General features: G+C 37.2%; 1 protein-coding gene and 1 long non-coding RNA gene across 3 annotated transcripts in view; one reads left to right on the top strand and one right to left on the bottom strand.

Moving 5' to 3' along the window:
* The window catches only part of LOC131323093 (uncharacterized), a 68552-nt gene that overhangs the window by 6868 nt on the left and 41957 nt on the right, over positions 1 to 19727 (top strand). The gene's annotated exons all lie outside the window — the stretch shown is intronic.
* LOC131323087 (tricyclene synthase EBOS, chloroplastic-like) overlaps positions 1 to 19727 on the bottom strand; it is a 48045-nt gene that overhangs the window by 5765 nt on the left and 22553 nt on the right. The window contains exon 1 of one of the 2 annotated variants that reach the window (XM_058354714.1): positions 78 to 308. The exons of the other annotated variant lie outside the window; for it this stretch is intronic. Within the exon in view, the coding sequence (XP_058210697.1) occupies positions 78 to 275 (198 nt within the window). The 5' untranslated portion in view covers positions 276 to 308. Of the gene's footprint in view, positions 1 to 77; positions 309 to 19727 lie in introns of those variants that run through there. 2 annotated transcript variants of the gene reach the window in all.

Below are 19727 nucleotides of genomic sequence, written 5' to 3' on the forward strand. Positions count from 1 at the left end.
TTTAAAATAGCGAGTTTCACTCACTTATGATATTGTGAAACTCAAATCGTGGAGAAATATTGTAATTAATTACTCACTGTATTATTGTGATTTTTCAAAGACTTGATAAAATCAGAATTCCAAGCAGTTGGCTGGTAATGGGCGGATTGCCTTTTGGAAGGTTGTTGTGAATATCCTTCAACCATTGCTGAGGATTGAAGGTAAGCGCAATGTACAGATTTTTGTTTCGAACAAGTCGGATGTGGACCAAAGAACATATGAATGGACATTTTCATGAATGTGTTTATTTTGTTGCAAAGCAAAGTGATATGCAATGGTTGAACTATTTATAGGCAATTACAGTGGACCTAGGAAGACTGCCCCGAAGCTTCCAAAAATAAAATCCTTAGTATTGTCAAACCGTGCGAGTATCTGTAAAACAATGAGAATAACTTCCCAGGTTGAACATCACTCGGTGTTAATTCCAGGATCTGACTTGTCTGCGGTCCAAACCTAGACTGTAAAGGTGCAGTCCAAGTGATTGCAACCAATAATTGTCAATACGATTGAACGGTTCAGATTGAACTGTACACCCTTCTCTGCAGTTGACTGCAAAGAAGCCGAATCCTAATTCCATGTGTTTTCCCCCGTATCTCATCAATTTTGCGAAGCTCAAGACACATAACAACATGTGAACTCAAATTCGATTGGTTTAATATGATGTTTTAGTTTTTAAAGGAAACGGTATCCTTTAGTGCAGAGTGAAGTACACGATCTGAGCCATCCATCTTTATAAGTAATAGTTTAAATTCCAATAAGTATCCTATAGCTAGGATAAGTTAGAAAATCTGAATTATTAAAAAGAGTAATGCTATAGTGACCATATCTGAGTATCACATTTTGAGTATCATGTGAGGTGTCACTGTTGCATTAGTGGAACGTGTTTCTGCACCTTACAAATGGGGCACATTCTACAAATACATTAGTGAGAAATCACATAATATTCAAATGTAGTACTCAAATATATATGGTCACCTAAGAGCATCCACAGTGGAATAATAAAAAATGGATAGTCAAAAGTTGTCACATCATTTTTTGATTATCCATGTAAAAGGTTGTTAAGGTTAGCAATGTAGAGATCCACAATGGTACAATCAAAATTGAATAATAAAAATTTGCCATATCACCTTTTCAACTTATAAAAATATAAAAGTTGTGACGCAGAAAACAATTTTTTTAAAATAGTTTTCTAACTACTCCAATAAAAATATGTTATTAGAAAAAGAGAAAATAGTTTTTTGAAAATTTTGATTTAAAAAAAAAACAGTTTTCGGGAAAAATTAAAAAAAAACTTTTTTTATTCAAAACAACAGTTTTTGAAATTTTTTTTTTAATAAAAAACTATTTTGAAATAAACTTTTTTTTTGCAAAAGCAGTTTTAATAAAAAAACTGTTTTTTGCAGAAAAAATAAAAAGTATTTTTCTTAGAAACATGTTGAAAATGGAGGAGAAAGAATGTTTTTGTGTATGATGGTGTAGTTAATTGAAAAAATATGGGGATAACTAAATTTGGTTATTGGCAAAAAATTGCTAGTTTTGATTATCCAATGACCAAAATTTGATGAGTTGCTAAGATGTTGTTAAGTTTAATTATTCCAATATGAACTTTTTTTGAAGCAAATATTACTAATCTTAACAACTTTTTGATTTTGATTATACCACCGTGGATTCTCTGAGCATTAGTGCTTTAAAAACACTTTTAGATAGCTAATTTTGTACTACACTGGTTTATCAAAAATTGAAGGGCAAATTTCACTGACCTCCCCTGAGGTTTCTGACACGAACAGAAACCTCCCCTGAGGTTTCTGAAATAACACTGCCCTCCCCTTCTTTACCTGAAAATACCAAGGGACCCCCCTCTCCGTTAATTGGACATTAAAAACGGATGGAAAAGGTTATTTCTCTCTCCACCCACTACTAAAACTAAAATAAACTCCCAACCAAACAAAACCGATGTTATTGTACTATATTTTTTACAATACCTATACTACCCTCATCAAACTCTTTACCCCTCTTATTTATAAAATATAAAATACAAAAATCACTACACTTTGTACCCGTTTCATTTTGAGATTTTGTCCTTATTTAAAAAGATTCACATTTGTTAATCTTCTATCAAATTTTTGTGAATTATTAGTTCGTCTTGATAAGAGGAATTGAAAAAGTAAAAAATTAAGATTTTTTCCAAATATTTTGAGAAATTCAATATTTTGGGTAAAAATAATAATTTTGTACTAGTTTAATTCCTCTTGTTGAGATAAGCCAATAATCCACAAAAATTTAACGCAAAACTTGCAAATACGAAAAAATTCAAATATGAACAAAAATCAAAAAGCCTAAAAATCCTACAAACAAACCCCGTAAAAATCAAAAAGCCTAAAAATCCCACTAACAAGCCCGTACCCTCCATTGCCAATAGTTTGTTTTTTGGTTTTTACGGGATTTGTTTGTGAAATTTTTAGGCTTTTTAGTTTTTGTTCATATTCGAATTTTTTTCATGCGGACCTGTTTGTGGGATTTTTAGGCTTTTTTATTTTTGTCCATATTTGAATTTTTTTTGTATTTACTAGTTTTGTGTTAATTTTTGTGGATCATTGGTTTGTCTCAACGAGAGGAATCAAAAGAATATAAAATTGTTACTTTTATCCAAAATATTGAATTTCTCAAAATATTTGGTAAAAGTCTTAATTTTTTACTTTTTCAATTCCTCTTATCGAGACGAACGAATAATTCAAAAAAGTTTGATAGAAAATTAGCAAATGCGAAACCTTTTAAATAAGGACAAAATCTCAAAGTGAAACGGGTACAAAGTGTAGTGATTTTTGTATTTTATATTTTATAAATAAGAGGGGTAAAGAGTTTGGTGAGGGTAGGATAGGTATTGTAAAAAATATAGTACAATGACATCGGTTTTGTTTGGTTGGGAGTTTAGTTTAATTTTAGTAGTGGGTGGAGAGAGAAATAATCTTTTCTATCCGTTTTTAACGTTCAATTAACGGAGAGGGGGGTCCCTTGGTATTTTCAGGTAAAGGAGGGGAGGACAGTGTTATTTCAGAAACCTCAGGGGAGGTTTCTGTTCGTGTCAGAAACCTCAGGGGAGGTCAGTGAAATTTGCCCAAAATTGAATGAGTGGCTGTCAAGCTATCTAAGAACCTAGGGAAGTTAGCCCCACCTACCGCAGAAAGAAGTATCCAAAAGAAAAGTTTTCGGTACTCTTGGTAATATTGTGTCAATCTCTTTTAGGAGCCATACAATTAGAGTAAGACTACGGCCACCGAAGGAAAAAAGCGGTGGCCGGCAACCGCATGCCCTTTGGGCCCCACTCCGGGTCCCGCACGGATGATCCGATCCGTTCAATAATTTTTTTTTAAAAAACCGAGTGGGTCACGCGTGAAATCAGCTCGATCCGATATGTGTAGGTGCTCGGATCAAGCTTCTCATCTTTGGAAAATCGGAAAAACCGTTTTTCCGATTTTCCAAAGATGAGAAGCTTGATCCGAGCACCTACACATATCGGATCGAGCCGTTTTTCCGATTTTCCAAAGATGAGAAGCTTGATCCGAGCACCTACACATATCGGATCGAGCTGGTTTCTCGCGAGACCCACTCGGTTTTTTTTAAAAAAATTATTGAACGGATCGGATCATCCGTGCGGGGCCCTAGATTGGACCGTCACGGCGTGTGGTGGCCGGCCACCGCTTTTTTCCTTCGGTGGCCGTAGTCTTTCTGATTCAATTATGAAGATGTTTTATGTTGAACAAGTGTAGTCCAGAATGCAAATTAAGTACTTACAGTATTTTTTAAGAAGACAATTTCAAGCTAAAAAATAATAGGTTTATTGAAATATAAAAATATACAATATGGATCTTGTTTGAAAGATCTTTTGAACGATAAAAAAAATCAAAAAATTATTTTTTATTTACATTATTTTTAATTTGAAAATATAAAATAAAAACTTAATTTTTTAAGATGTTTTGGAACTAGCTTAGATCAATGTGTAAAGGAAAATAAATTCTCTCCACCAAAGGAGGAAAAGTGGGCTTCTCCTGCCCAATTTCCTGCCGTCATGTCATCAAAAGTAGAAAACCAATTGTAGAATCACGTACTGTGCTTTGGATCTTAACTGGGGTTAAACAAACTACTCCTTGATCAGTAAGTGTTCCAATTTCGAGAAACTGAAGGATAATACTATATGACTAAAAAAATTAAGTGCTCTAATTTTTAATTCAATTTTTTTTGTGACATAGTTTATATATTAGTGGGGTGTTAGTATGTTAGTCAAATAGGGGTTCAGAGGCTATCTATAGTCCTGAACTCCAAACTTGCTCCCCGTGGGGCTCAAGTATTGGCCACCATTGGGGAGACACGAGCAAACCAACTCAACTAAGCTTGGTTGATCTGATGCGAAAATCTTATTATCCTGATTATATTATTTTAAAGGATCATAATTTAATTTTGTCTCTATTGCTCTTATAATTAAGTTTCTGCTCCATAGGGTGGTCCCAAATAAAGAGAACAAACTTAATTATGAGAGCTCTATAGATAAAATTTAATTATGACCCTTTGTATAAAAAGTCCATGAAAGGAAGATTAGTGTTTCATAGAGAATAGATTACTGATAATTAGTTCAAATAATCTTGTTGTACAAGAAAAAGTAGCTATCAGGCCTTGATAATTAGTTCAATGATATCTCATAAAATCAATTGGTCTTTTTTCACAGCGGTCATGGAGAATGATATTGTGCTTCCAACAATCTCTCAGGCTGATATTGCTCTTGCTGTTCGAACTCATGACCTCCCAACTCTAATACTACAAGTTCCATCATCTCCCCAAAATCAATTAATGTTAACGACTTCACTTAATTAGTCTTTTAGGATATTCGACATGCATCGGCCACTGTACAATTTCTATAGCAATTGTAGAGACATTATTGAGTCAAATTAGAAACCATGATTTGCTTAAAAGTAGGGTAGAAAAATGACGTAGATTGTGATGACGGTGTTCTTTACTGTAGTTGGAGAGGATGACAAAATGAGATTTTCTCGACCATGGAAGCAAACCTTGAAAGCAACAAAATTTACGGGAACCTATGACTAGACAATGTAATCTAATCAATTGATGAGTACGAAATCTCTAGGCCGCATATCTTCTGGGTACAAAGTCTATAGCTAGACAATGCACTATAGTTTGGCATAAACAGAAACAGTTTTAGTATTATCATTTTTCGTTGGTTTAATATGATGTTTTGGATTTTAACGGAAACGGGGACCTCTAGTGACTATCCGAGCCGTCCATCTCTGCAAGTAGTTGTTTAAATTCTAAAACGTGTCCTATAGGTAGGATAAGTTAGAAAACCCGAACCATTAAAAAGAGTAATGCTATAGTAATCATGTCTGAGTATCATATTTTGAGTACTATATGAGGTGTCACTATTATATTGGTAGAATGTGCTCATTTACATGACAAATAGGGCACATTCTACTAACATAGTGGTGACAAATCACATGGTTTTCAAAACGTAGTACTCAGACATAGTCACCAAAGCATTAGTACATTAAAAATACTTTTAGACAGCTAATTGTACACTGGTTTTATCAAAAACTGAATGAGTGGTTATCAAGCTAGCTAAGAACGGACTGGGGGATGGTGCATGTGCACATCCGGATCATCCATCTCAACTATCAATGCTCTGGATTGTCGAGACAGATGAACGATTAAGATTACGCACAACACCATACAATCAAGACCGTTGATTACTGAGTCTCTGTCCAAATTTCCGACAATACCGGCCTCCCCCGCACCAAATTTTTGGCAATACCATAGAGTCTCTGTCCAATACCGGCCTCCCTAATCTCATGTTCGATTTTTTCTTACTAGCAACTTTTTCAATCACCTCATTCCCGCGCGTAAGCGTGTGAAATAATTGTGGGAGGGACTATATGGATTAGTCTAAGGTGTGCGCAAGGTAGCTAAAGAATACCCCATAACATTTATAAAAAAAAAAAACAATAATAGGAGTATATTATTTGAGATGCAGGAGTGAAAACTAATCATAAAGTCATATAAAGTTTTTATTTTTTTTATTTTATGGTATTTGACAATGCGTCGACCATGCACTCTACAATTTCTATTGCAATCATAGAGACATTATTGTGTCTCCTAATAAAAGCATGTCAATTGTCCACTAGTATAAATTACTAGTCAATATGATAGTAGTTGTCAAATTATAAAGGGAATTGATTTTGCTATATATTCTCTTTTTTGTTAATGTCACTCCCCTTCTGTCACAAAACAAATCATTTCATAAAGACACAAAGAGAAGTGATCGACATTAACAAAAAGGGGAGTGACAAAATCACTCCCTATTATAAACCATGATTTGCTAAAAATTAAAGTAGGGTAGAAAAATGAGATATTTTTGCTTCTTTCAAAGGTTTCCAAGCTTTCATTATCGGCCACGTACATCCTTGTGGTATGATAGTCCCAAACATTCGTTGGTTCACACTTTCGTAAACTTGAAAGCATCTTCCCGAACAAACCTTGAATTGAAAGCGACAAGTTTGGTTCATATGGTGGAAGCAAATTCTGCCCCGTAATGGTATTCACACGGCTGTCTTGCCTTAATCTCAAGAAGTTGTTTGGGCTGTGCAGAGTTATGCAGGTAAAGGGTTTAGAAACACCATTTACAAGTTGTCATTGGCTGCTTTTATTTACTTCTTATGGGGGAACGTAACGCTAGGATATTTCAGGATAGGTCTAGGAATGTTATTGAGGTTGCTAATGAAATTTTTGATGCTGTTCGTGCCAAGCTCAGTTCTTGGAGTACGGTGACGTTCCATGCCCAAAATAGGGGATTGTGTGAGGATTGGCTTCTTGATTCTTAAATTTTTGGAATAAATAATTGTAGGTAGAGAGCTTTTGTTTTTCTTTGGCTTTGGTGTATAGTTGGGCCAGGGGTATACCCTGTAAGATTTTGTAGCTTCTTGCGCGGTTTTTGGTGAAATAAAATTTACTTACCCAAAAAAAAAGGTTTGGTTCATACGGTCCAGAGATTTTTTTCACCCATAGTTAATTGAATTTAGATTGGAACCCTTCGATTGGGACCCTTCAATCATGTTGTTGAATTAATTGAATTTAGATTTTTTTCACCCATAGTTAATTGAATTTAGATTGGGACCCTAGTTAATTGAATTTAGATTGGGACCCTTCGATTGGGACCCTTCAATCATGTGGTTGAATTAACTGAATTTAGATTTTTTTCATCCATCGTTAATTGAATTTAGATTGGGACCCTTCGATTGGGACCCTTCAATCATGTGGTTGAATTAATTGAATTTAGATTGGGACCTTCTATTGAGACCCTTCAATCATGTGGTTGAATTTCCGTTACCCAAGTCAAATTGTCTCCTCGTCAAATTGCCCCCGTCTTATCGATTTGTAACTCTGTGTTCATCCAAGCAACATGTATGGAAAGATAAGGTGTTAAACTTTATCCCATATTGTCTATCCAAACGTGGCACATATAGCCAAAGTATAACCTAACCCTTGAGTCGTGCCTTGTCCCATTTTAAAGGGAACTAAAGGTTTACTTTTCCTCCTTTTTGTCGATGTGGGACTCATCATTTGAGTGGAGAAATATAAAATAACTACTGGGGATAGCATCTCTTTCGGTATACATAATTATTAATATAATTATAATATACCTAATTATGACATCGCCGTTCAACTCCCGGTGACTAGCGGTTAAACCGGTGATCCGTCCACCTGATCTATTTTTTCGGTTCACTCCGGTTTTCAGATTTTAAAACATTGGTTGGAACCCTCCAAACACCCGTGAAACAACATACATAACTCCATTCTAATACTCAATTTAAGTGGGCAAGTTCCACATAACCAAAAGTAATCATAGAAGTTCAAACAACAAGGTATAGAAAGACCGGAATATCATAGTTACATACTCTCTAAGATTTGAATTTCAGTCAAATGCATGAGAGCACATGGTATAGATCACTAGCCTGCCACTCCACTGTAGTTGGAGAAGATGACGGAATGAATTTTTTTTTTTTTGCTTTCTTTTTTTCATGGAAAATCCATTGCACGAACGTGTTTCACAAAATAATACGTAACCTTGAAAGCAACAAATCAATGGGACCTACACTAATGGAAGGAGACTAGTTAATGGGCTTTGAAAGTGAAGGCCTGTGAAGGGTGTGATGAATCAAAAATTCTAACTACACACCAAAATACACACCCATTTACACACCTCCACTCACAATAGAGGTGGGATTCACACACACTGGGTGTGTACTGTGTGCGGGCTCCACTTCTATTATGAGTGAGGGTGTGTAAATGGGTGTAGAGGTAGAATGATTGGTGATGAATATAGAGTCTGTTGGCTCAAGACATAATTACACCACCAAAAAAATAATATAATTGGAGTAAATTTTTGGAAATGCAGGGATGAAAAACTAGGTGGTAAATGATACTACTTAATTAGTAGACTTTGAGGCAAAATTGTTGATATCTTTTGTTGTCAAAAAATGATAAAAAGGGATATTTTATTTCAAATTTAGCATCAACTTTGGCATTATCGAATGTCCTATATCATTCAAGTCAAGTGCTCTGCATGAAAAATTGAGAAAGGTTTAACTCAATTATCTGAATTTGAGATCGTAAAAATGACAACAAATCGTTGCAACAACATTACTTTTTTAAATCTTTGTGCTTTGTAGAAAGTCAAAGGATGGCTATAGCAAATTCATTTTGGCATGAGTGTGGAGCGGATGAACTTGTTATAAAGAGGAGCTAAACGAAGAAAAATAGTTTTACTCTCCCCCATTTAATCCTTCACTCTGTTCTATCTTATTTAGTACTTTTGCTTTGAGAATTGCGTCATGTAGAGTTTTATACCCCAAAATTAACTTCAACAGATTGCTAGATTGGATGCCAAAAGTCTTGGAACCCTCCAAACACTTTAACAAAAATGAACTCCATGAGGTCCCATTAATTTGTTGGGGTTCGGTTTCGGGTTGGACGTTTTGCTTTTGAGGTTCCAAGTAGTGTTTTTGTTTCGGTTTGTGTTGGGTTTTCCATGTTGGAGGTTGCATTTTTCGTCTTAGGCTTTTTGGTTTTGAGGTGCTGGTTTAGGAGGTTCGGCTTGGGTGGTTTTTTTATTTATTTATAGGGTCTTTGCTTTTGGTTAGCGTCTTGCCTTTCTGATTTTTTCTTCTGGGTCTTGAGTGACGTTAGTCGTTGTGCTCTTGGTCCGTTTAATATTTGTATCTCTTTTTCAAAGATTAATAAATTCCTTTTGCCGAAAAAAAAGAACTCCGTGAAAGTACATAACTCCATTTTGGTACTCAATTGAAGTGGCATAATTGTAGGAATCCAAGAACGTCTAACAACTAAAACTGGCAGAAATAAGTGCGTAGGTTCCACATAACCAAATGTAGACACCTCAATCTAGGCTTCCAGATTAGTTTTCTTACGGTATTTGATTCCCCAATGATGAAACGGATCAAGAACATCCCGGGAATGATAAGTATTTGAGTTTTGAGTGTTTAAAAATCCCTTGAACCCCTAACCTTAGCCAAAAGCCCTACCGGAACGCGTTGATTTGGAGCTTGCGCTCGTAGATCAACTTGACAGGTGTTGGTCAATGGTCAAAGCTTGACCGTTGACTAATGCGTGAGTAGGTGGTACATGCACGCGCTTCACCCAAACCCACGCGCGCAGGTTAAACAGGCAGGTGGTGGTCAACAGTCAACGCTTGACTGTTGACCCACACGCGTGTTGGTATGACACGCGCATGCCGGGGTGCAATGCACGCGCGCTGATCAAAGCCTGTCCCCATCACCTTTATGGGTTGGGAAGCTTAGCCACCAAGTAACCCAAAGCTAGCCTCATGGACTGGCTGTCTCTTTGCCACTATATCTACCACCTCTCCTCCTATATATACCCCCCATGGTTCTTCCATTGAAAGGATTCCAAAAAAAATATTCAAAGGGTTACAATATATCAAGTTCCAAAGGATACAAAACCCTAACCCTAATTCCAAGCAACACAAACTACCTTGTTTCCTTGCTTCTATCACTTATACTCTCTCAAGAACATAGCTCGTTCTTCCACCTCAATCAAGCCTCAAAGCTCAAGGCTCAAACACCATTCAAACTCAAAAACCAAAGGTACAACACCTTTGTACTATATTCTGTTCTGATCCTCGAGGGGGGAACTTGCAGGGTCAAGACTGGTAATCAATACCATGCCCTGGGCCTAAAGCTGGCAAGGTTTCAAAAAATCATTATGGTAAGAACTAGCGCGCGTCGGTCCCATATACGCGCGCGCCACTCCATGCCTGTGCGTGCGGATCTGTGTGGGGATTGGTGTCTTACTGTTTTATGTTTTCATTGTATATAGATCACTGTAAGCATGATACAACCAGTTTACTGCTTTCATTTGTTAAAACTGTTAGTTTTAGTTCAATATACGTATCTGCTGTTATAGAGTACTTCTGGAATCATTCTGGACTTGTTCCAGAATCCAAAAACATGTAAAACCAAACACTAGTTTGAGAGCTCAAACCAACGCGCACCTGTGGGTTATCCACGTGCGCAGGTTGTCCTCTGACCAGTGAGTGGCCTTTTGCATGGGTAACTTGGCCTTAGGCCACTGTTTTGTCTCCTCACTATTTATGGGGTATTTTGTCAATTTGTAGAGTTTTTCAGCCTTTAAATTGCTTAGAACTACCTATCAACTGCCATTTGAACTACTTGGTTTGTCCTGGGTGTGCACTGGTCCTTCCAGAGCCCAGAGGGTTGATAATAAGGGTTGTGGGTTGATACGCACACAAGATTGTAAGATCTTGGGTGCTCAAATCCTTCGATTTGCAATGTTTCTATGCTCATTTGATCGCTAAAGTCAAATTTTGCACGTAAGGTGTTTTGCTGAGCCTTTCAGGTAAAACGAGCGATTAAGGCAGTTTTGCATGCCAAAGGATGTTCGGGTAGTACATTGGTGTCCAACCACTCGAGGCCAAAGAAGTGGTGCCGCCAAATCCTTGGACCTTGAGACAAAGTCTTATATGAAGCTCAACCAGTTTAGCAAGCTAGATTTTCATTTCTGCAGAATGTTATCGATCACTAGAGTGAAGTTATCGATAACATTGCCCCATTCCTGTTCTACCAAGCACTTTTGACCCTGAGTTATCGATTACTCTTTCCAAGTAATCGATACCTTTACACTATTTTGGTCCACAATTTGTCCAGAAGCAAGGAGAGCGATAACTTTTGATCAATGTTATCGATAACATTGTTTCCTTGGGTGCCTATTAAAGTAATGTTATCGATAACAATCTCAATGTTATCGATAACCTTTTGTCCGTGCAGAATTTTTCTTACTTTTTCAGACTTTCCACTTATGGAAAATTCTTTTTATGGGTTACTTTTTGGGGTTTTTCCTGACTTTTGAGGAGAGAGAAAGTCCTTTGTGTATAAATAGGACTACCTCTCTCCCTCTTTTATCATCTAGGTCATTACTTTTAGGTTTTCTCCATTAATGTCTTCTTCTAGCCTTTCAAGTTGTAAATTCTCAAGAACCATTAAGGTATTTACGTTACGTTAATTTCTCGTGTATTGAAGTTGTTCGTATGCGTTGGATCCTTTATAAAATCAAGTTTATGTCCGGTTCTATTAGTTAAAAAAATGTTTGTCAATTTTAGCATGCTTTCTAGCCTTCTTAATATGCATGAGTAGTTGATTAGGCTTGGCCACGGAGTGATTAACGTCATGTGACTTATGTTTATCTTACCTTTCTCAACTAAATACTTGAGGTTCGGTATGGAAAATGAGCGTGGTTCACTTTTTAAGTAACAAAACTTGTCGATGTTAACCTCCGGTGACCATATGCTTGCACATATGGCTCCGTGAGCTATGTCTCGCCTCGAGTTTGCCAAGAGAATAAAAGAGCTCGCTTGTTCTCCATACTTAATTTCTAGTCTTTAATGGTTTCATAGCAAAATCTTCCGGTTGATAGCCTATGCCGTGCGATTCAACCGTGTTTTCGTTGAGAATGGTTAGTTTGCCTAAGTTACGGGCATTATGAACTTCTACGCCTTGCCGCTTGTTTAATCTAGTTAAAACTCATTTCTAGTCTTTTTTTCATAAGAGCATTTTCCACCTTTCAAAGCAAAACCAAAAGTTGGCCGTCTAAACGCTGCAAACTCTTACATCTAAAAATCCTAGCAAGCTATAAAGGCCATCTCTGTGGGAACGATACCGGACTTCCGGATATTATGCTGACAATGACCTAGCCCTATGCTCGGGGTAAACCAACCTATTTCAACAGTTAGGTTGGGACGAAGCATATTTTGGCGCCGTTGCCGGGGATTTTTCTTATATAGCTTATTAGGAGGTTCGACAAACCATTGTAAGTATTCCATTTAATTTTCCTTTGTGCATTGCATACTAATTCTAGTGGATACCTCTAACCGATCATACATCAGCTTGAGGTGTAACGAAGCTAGTATTGGTATCTATTGCCTTTTGTTTTCTTGTCTTGTACATGAATATTGAGGCGGCGGCATAGCCCCTCAGAATTGTCTTGAGAGAGAGGCGGCGGTATAGCCCCTCCAGTCTGTTTTTCTTATTGCAGAGCGGTTCCATAGCCCTTAATCGGTCAAAGCGAAGGTTCATGCTTGTGGTATATCGTAGTCCTCGCTTAAACCGGCTGCATCGATCTAGCTCTCCATTTCGTGTTCGAAGCAATCTTCGAGCTTATTCTCCACCGAGTAGGTACTCCCGACCCTATTCCCCACCAAGAACATCAATGGCGGATGAGGAAGCTGTTCCGGTTAGGACTCTTAAGGACTATTTGAATCCGGAAAGAGTCACTCAACGGTCACCAATTGTTTTTCCACGCCCCACCACTGTTGCAAACACATTTGTGTTCAAATCAGACTATCACCGTTGCATTCCTTTCTTCCATGGTATGGAACGCGAGGATCCGTACCAACATATCCGGGAATTTGAAGAAGCCCTTCAATCTTTTGTTACTGTGGATGCGCATCTCAACCAAGCAAGATTGAGGCTTTTCCCGTTCACTTTGAAGGACAAGGCAAAGACTTGGTTTCATTCATTGAAGCCTCAATCCTTGACTACATGGGAGGAAGTTCAAGACATTTTTCACAAGAAATTCAAACCTTTAAACAACGGGACGGAGAAGCTTTCCACCAATATTGGGAGCGTTATAAGGATTTGCTTGCAGTAGTACCCCACCACAACTTTGCTTTGTATCAGCTAATTCACTATTTCCATATGGGCTGCTCACAACAAAGCAAGCAATTGCTCGACACTATGTGCTCCGGGGGTTTTATGAATAAATCTCCTGACGAAGGCTGGGATTACTTGGATGAGTTGGCTAAGAAGTCTTTAACTTGGAGTTTCGAGGATGTCGGGGACAGAGCTATGGCTAACCAAGGCCCCGGAGGTTCCGGGAAGTTTTCTATCAATGAGCACCAAGCTATTGAAACACGGATGGAACAATTGGGGCAAAAGTTGGAGAAGTTAGAATTAAAAGGGTTGAAGGAAGTTAAAGCGGTGAGAGCGATGGAGGAACTTTGTGTGATTTGTGAAACAACGGGTCATTCAACCGACAACTGTTTATCTATTCCCACTCTTAAGCATCACTATAGCAACCTCAACCTTCCGATCGAAGAAGTTAGTGCGGTCAACCAACGGTTTGAATCTTTTCCCCAAAACTTCAACCAAGGTCAGAGACAACATCCGGGATTCCGTTGGAACAATCAGATTGAAGGAGGACCCTCTCAAGCCCCTCCCAGCTCTCAAATGCAACCATGGCGGCCTGCTCAAGGCCAAGGGCAACCTCGTTTTTCCCAAGGACCACCAGGTTTTGCACCGTCTGGACCTTTTCAAGGATCTACTCAGTTTCAACCCCCACAAAGGCGATCTTTGGAAGATAAATCCTTCATGCAAGCTCAATCAAATTACAACGAGAATAACACCCAAATGATGGGAGAGTTGAAGAACCAAATGGGGAAGATAACCACATTTATCGGGCTTCTTCAGCAAGAAAGGGGCAAGTTTCCTACTCAGCCACAAGCTAACCCACAAGGCCAACTCCTCATTGGTAGTTCTTCCATACCACCGCCCGAGCAAGCTCAAGCAATTATCACTCTAAGGAGTGGTAAGGCGGTTGACAATCTCGTTGTCAATCCGCCGGCTACACCTATCTTAGAACCAGCTTCGACATCAACAAGTTCTACAACGCTTGGGGAATCTCCCAAGTCATCTCCGGAAGAAGACGGGGAATCTCCCGTGCAAGGTTCAAAAGAAGTTGAGACCACTCCAAGCCCACAAGATTCTCCCGTTCCGGCACCTTATCCTTCCTGATTGAAAAAGCCGGTTTCCCCATCTAAGGATGCCGATATACTTGACGTGTTCAAAAAGGTCAATGTGAACATTCCTTTAATGGATGCCATTAAGCAAATTCCTAAATCAAAGAGTGATGCTGAGTCTTTAGCAGAACATGGAATTGCAAATTTTGAGTTCTTACTTGGCATGGTTATTTGGCACAATTTGTTGTGTTTGCGGTTAATTCCGTAAGCAAAATTTTTCAAAAGGAAGACATGCGTATAGATATTGCTATAGATCAGTTGAATGGACTTATTGCTTTTATGAAAAATTATAGAGAGGAAGGGTTCGCAAAGTCCATGATTGAAGCTAAAGAAATTGCATTTGAAATGAAAATTGAACTGATATTTGAAGAGAAGCGCCTCATTTGTAGAAAGAAGCAATTTGATGAGAGTAATAGCTAGTGAAGAGGTGACACATTCAGCTGAGGAGTCCTTTCGAGTCAATTACTTTCTATATATTGTAGATCAAGCACTTTCTTCACTTCGAGAATAGATTTGAACAATTTCAAGTATATGAGAAAGCTTTTGGATTTTTGTTTGATTTGAACTGTTTGAATTATGTCGAGGATGAAGCGTTGATGTCCTCTTGTGCCAATCTTGAGGGTCGCTTGAAAAGTGGTGAGTTTTCTGATATTGATGGGAGGGATTTATTTTCAGAATTAAAAGTTTTGAAGAATGTTTTGCCAAAAGATAAAAGAAGGCCAATTGATGTGTTGAATTACTTGAAGACATTGGATGGTTGTTTCCCAAATGCATGGATTGCGTACAGAATATTGTTGACTATACCAGTTACAGTTGCATCGGGGGAAAGAAGCTTTTCAAAGTTGAAATTGATAAAAAATTATCTTCGGTCAACCATGTCTCAAGAAAGATTAAATGGTTTAACTATGTTGTCTATCGAGAAGGAGTTGGTGAAGAAGCTTGACTATGGAGACTTAATCAGTGCGTTTGCAGCAAAAAGTGCGAGAAAAATAATTTTCAAATTATGGATTTTGAGGTATGGTAAATCTTTTGTATTGGTTTTTTTTATGACTCTTTGTAGAACACTTTTATATAAAAAATATAGGGGAGTATTCAAAAGGTTTGCTTCCGGCCTCCAAAATTTATGAGCCGGCCCTATGAATATGGAGTCTGTTGGCTCAATATCTTCATAATTACACCACCAAAAAAGAATATAATTGGAGTAAATTATTGGAAATGCAGGGATGAAAAACTAGGTGGTAAATGGTACTTAATTTGTAGACATTTAGGCAAAATTCAAGTCCACTTGTTGATATCTTTTGTTGTCAAAAAATGACAAAAAGTCATATTTTATTTCAAATTTAGCATCAATTTTGGCTTTATCAAATATCCTATATCATTCAAGCCAAGTGCTCTACATGACAAAATGAGAAGAGTTTAATTCAATGGTCTGAATTTGAGATCATAATAACAATTGACAATAAATCAGTATAACAGCATTACTATTTTCAATCTTTGTGCTTTGAAGAAAGTTAAAGGATGACTATACCAAATTCATTTTGGCACGAGCGTCGAGCGGATGAACTTGTTATAAAGAGGAGCCAAATAAAGAAAAATACTCTCTCCGTCTCATTTTGTTCTGTCTTTTTCGTTATTCGTGTCGTTCTTTAAACTCTTATATGTCCCAATTTATATTAATATTTTTCATGATTTTAAAAATTTTGTATTATAAACCTAATCAAGACTATGAAACAAAATTCATATTTTATATTTTTGGTGATTCATATTAAAAGATATAAGTAATTGAAAGCTTACACGATCAAAAAAGACCAATCAAAATGGGAAAGTTGGAGTAGTTGTGCACTTCTCTATCTAATCGTGCACTCTATTATATATTAGTACAATTGCTTTGAGAATTGCGCCATGTACACCAAAATTAACTTCAATAGATAGCTAAATTGGTTGCCAAAAATCTTGGTAGCGTTCCTTTATTTTAGATTTTTTTTCAATTTGATAGGATCACATTTTTTTTCTATATTTTTTTTTTTTGAGGAACTCAACATAAGTAGATTATATTGATATAATTTGAGTACAATCTACACGGTCCACATGACAATAATAAATAAAGAGAATAAATTCTTTACACCGTCGGTGTAAATATTTGTTTTCTCCAAATCAATTGCATTGCGTCACGTCGCCACGTTTTATTAATTGAGATCAATATTTTGACACGTGTCGCAATACAATTGATTTGGAGGAAACAAATGTTTACACCGGCGGTGTAAAGAATTTATTCTCATAAATAAAAGCCGCATCACAAAAGGAAAAACTTCATGTGTTACAAGCATGAAATTAAACTTCATGTGTCATAGGTGTCAAAAGTTATTTGGTGATGCGGACGTTGAAGCAAGAGATTAACTTCGTTACGGAAGTATGTTTTCTTCATTTGATAAATAAAAGCCTTGATGAAGTGAATTTGAGGTTAAATTTGGTCTAAAATTTTGCTGAGGCTGATGAGGATGCTTTTAACTTGTCCCAACCTTTTCTTATTTTCTTTTTCAATTATTGGAATGGTTAATTAGGCAAATAAATTAAAAACTAATTACAGAATCCAGACCGTCGATTTTATAAACCAAAAATGAATGATTTAGATTATTACTGTCGGACCGCTTTTCCACCATCTCTCCTAAAACTAATTAGTGGTAGGAAGGGTTTCAATTAAGTCTTTTATGGTATTCGATATTGCACCCGCATAGTTTGTTTTTAGAGCGGCTGCAGGGAGTGGCATTGTGTAACCAAATTCATGGGGCACTCCGAACCCGGCCAACAATTACAATAAATTATCTTTGGGGCCACACACGACGGTGGTGCAAACTTCCAACTTTAATTTCTGTTCTCTTTTTTAGTAGTAACTTGAGAACCATTGGCTAACAATTATGCGTAATGGGTTCAATTATCACCAATAAGACGCGGTTCTTTGCTTGATTATCCGGAGCTCCATGCCCATCTCTGTTCTGGCAAGTGCATTCGGACATTCGAGCAATGTTAATAGCTGTTTCAAACTTTCAATAAATGTTTTTTCAAATGGAGAATCAACTGCTATTCGTTCTTTGTTCATCTTCTCCCATGCCTCATCAATCAATTTTCTTATGTGCTTTCGGGCTTCTTGTTCTGAAAGCCCGGTTTTGTGCATGCAACACATGATTGAGTTCGCGGATTCACCTCTCTCCAACTTATAGCCTATGACAAAAATAAAAAATAAAAATAAAATTGAGCGTGTCAAACTTGTGATTCACCTCTATCTCTAATTTTGTGCGTGTGTGTTTTGGAGAAACAAAAATGATACGTACCAAACGCCGTTAAGATTAAAAACGTCTTTTCATTGAAATATTTTCCTTTTGAGCATATAATTTCCCGTGTGGCTGAACTGACTAATTCGTGATCAGAATATGGGAGCTACCTAGGTTATAGATGGTGTAAACCCATGATTTGAGCCTTGTGGTCGAATTTCGCTTGCTGTGTTGCAGGAATTAATGGAGTGTAAATAGCTAGCATACCTTGGATGTGGCCAAATCATTGGAAAGTCGAAAAATGAGGGATGGACATTCCATGAGAGGATGGTACAACTCCTTCTGATCTAATAAGCACTTCAGAGCCTCTTTAGTAATAGTTTCGGTCAACAAGAAGTAGGCCTGAACTAAGCATCCCTGATACCGAAATCAGTGCATTCTCTAGGTATGCCTTAAATTTTGGAGTCTCTTTGTTAGAACACCACTTTGCTTCCACCAAGAATGCTTTACATAAATCTACCGACTGTGGTGCAGATAGAGCTAATTATTAAATAAGCCATTGCAAATTTATAGAAACTACAATTGCTAAACCTTATTGCTTTGCCTGTGGGAGGTTTAGGGTTTGGTTTAGGTGTTTGGGCTTGGGTTTGTTGGGCTAGCCTATGTATTCTATGGGCTGGCCTCTGCTGTGTCCGAGCTGGCCTATGTTGTTTATGGGCTGGTTCTTGGGGCTTTTGTCAAGGCCTATGTTGTCTATGGCCGGTCTTGCTTTTTAGGATTTGGGTTGGGTCTCGATTTGGACTTTATTGTTGTATTTGGGTTACGAGTTATTTTTGGGCCATTATGTTATATCTTTACCTATATAGACTCTTTTGGTGATTTAGGCTAGGCCCATTGGATATTGTCTTTGTTGGCTTTTTGCCAACAATAGCTTGTTTTGAAATCCTTTTTCATTAATAAATTTTTTTTGCTTTGCCATTGAAAAAAAAAGTGTTATCTTTAAAACAATATATAAGATTTGTCACTGATTCATTTCAGTGCACCCATTATATGTAATAACCTCCTACGTATAATGGGCCCGAGCCACTTGCCACATGGAGAGGCACACAAAAAGTGAATCGAAATATTCTCGTTCTATTCTTCTAACCAGATAAAATATGAGTTACATTTTCAAATCGGTACATAATAAATTTTATATATAATTAATATGGATATTGTTTGATAGAAATCTATTAGTTATATTACACAATATTTTCAAAATCACATATAAAACATGCATTTTACACTACGTGTATATTACATAGACCGCTCTTTTTTTTTGGGGTGAGTGTATACATACCGCTTTTGTTTAAGAATGTCATAAGCCATTTCATTGGTAGTGTTGTAGAGAGCTAGGAAGCACAACTTCATGTAGTCCAGAAGGGTTTCCACAGCCTTTATATCCCATCTACAAAATTACAAATTATCAAAACTTCAAAACAAAGAAACATAAAATGAGTTGTAGTTTACAACAGCCGCTGTGAAGAGTTGTAGTTCATCCAAGTATCCATAGACATCGTAGATATCATCAATGGTGTTTATAAGTGATATCAATTTCGTTGAACTCTTTCGGCAGTCACTGAATTTAGGTTCAAAAACCATTCCCACACTCCAAAAGAAGCATTCCATCAGTTTGTCCCTTACAAAACTCAACTTTTTCACCAAGCCTATATCCTCCCACCACCTGAAAAATAAGATAATAATGGAGGATGATTACTTCACAACACTTGTGATTGGATGTCGAACTAATGATCGATTAATAGAGAGCTGCTACTCCCTCCCTCCCCATCACCCCCCCCCCCCCCCCCGGCCCCACCTCCCTTTCCCGAAATTAACCCCACCCCCTCTCTCTCTCTCTCTCTCTCTCTCTCTTCCTTTTCTTCCTTTCTTTCTTTCTCTCCTTCCTTCTTTCCAGTTTCTTCTTTCTTTCTTTTTTTTTTCCTTTTCTTTCCAGTTTAATTTTTTTTTTC

The sequence above is a fragment of the Rhododendron vialii genome, chromosome 4a, assembly GCF_030253575.1.
Source record: "Rhododendron vialii isolate Sample 1 chromosome 4a, ASM3025357v1".
Lineage (NCBI taxonomy): Eukaryota > Viridiplantae > Streptophyta > Magnoliopsida > Ericales > Ericaceae > Rhododendron > Rhododendron vialii.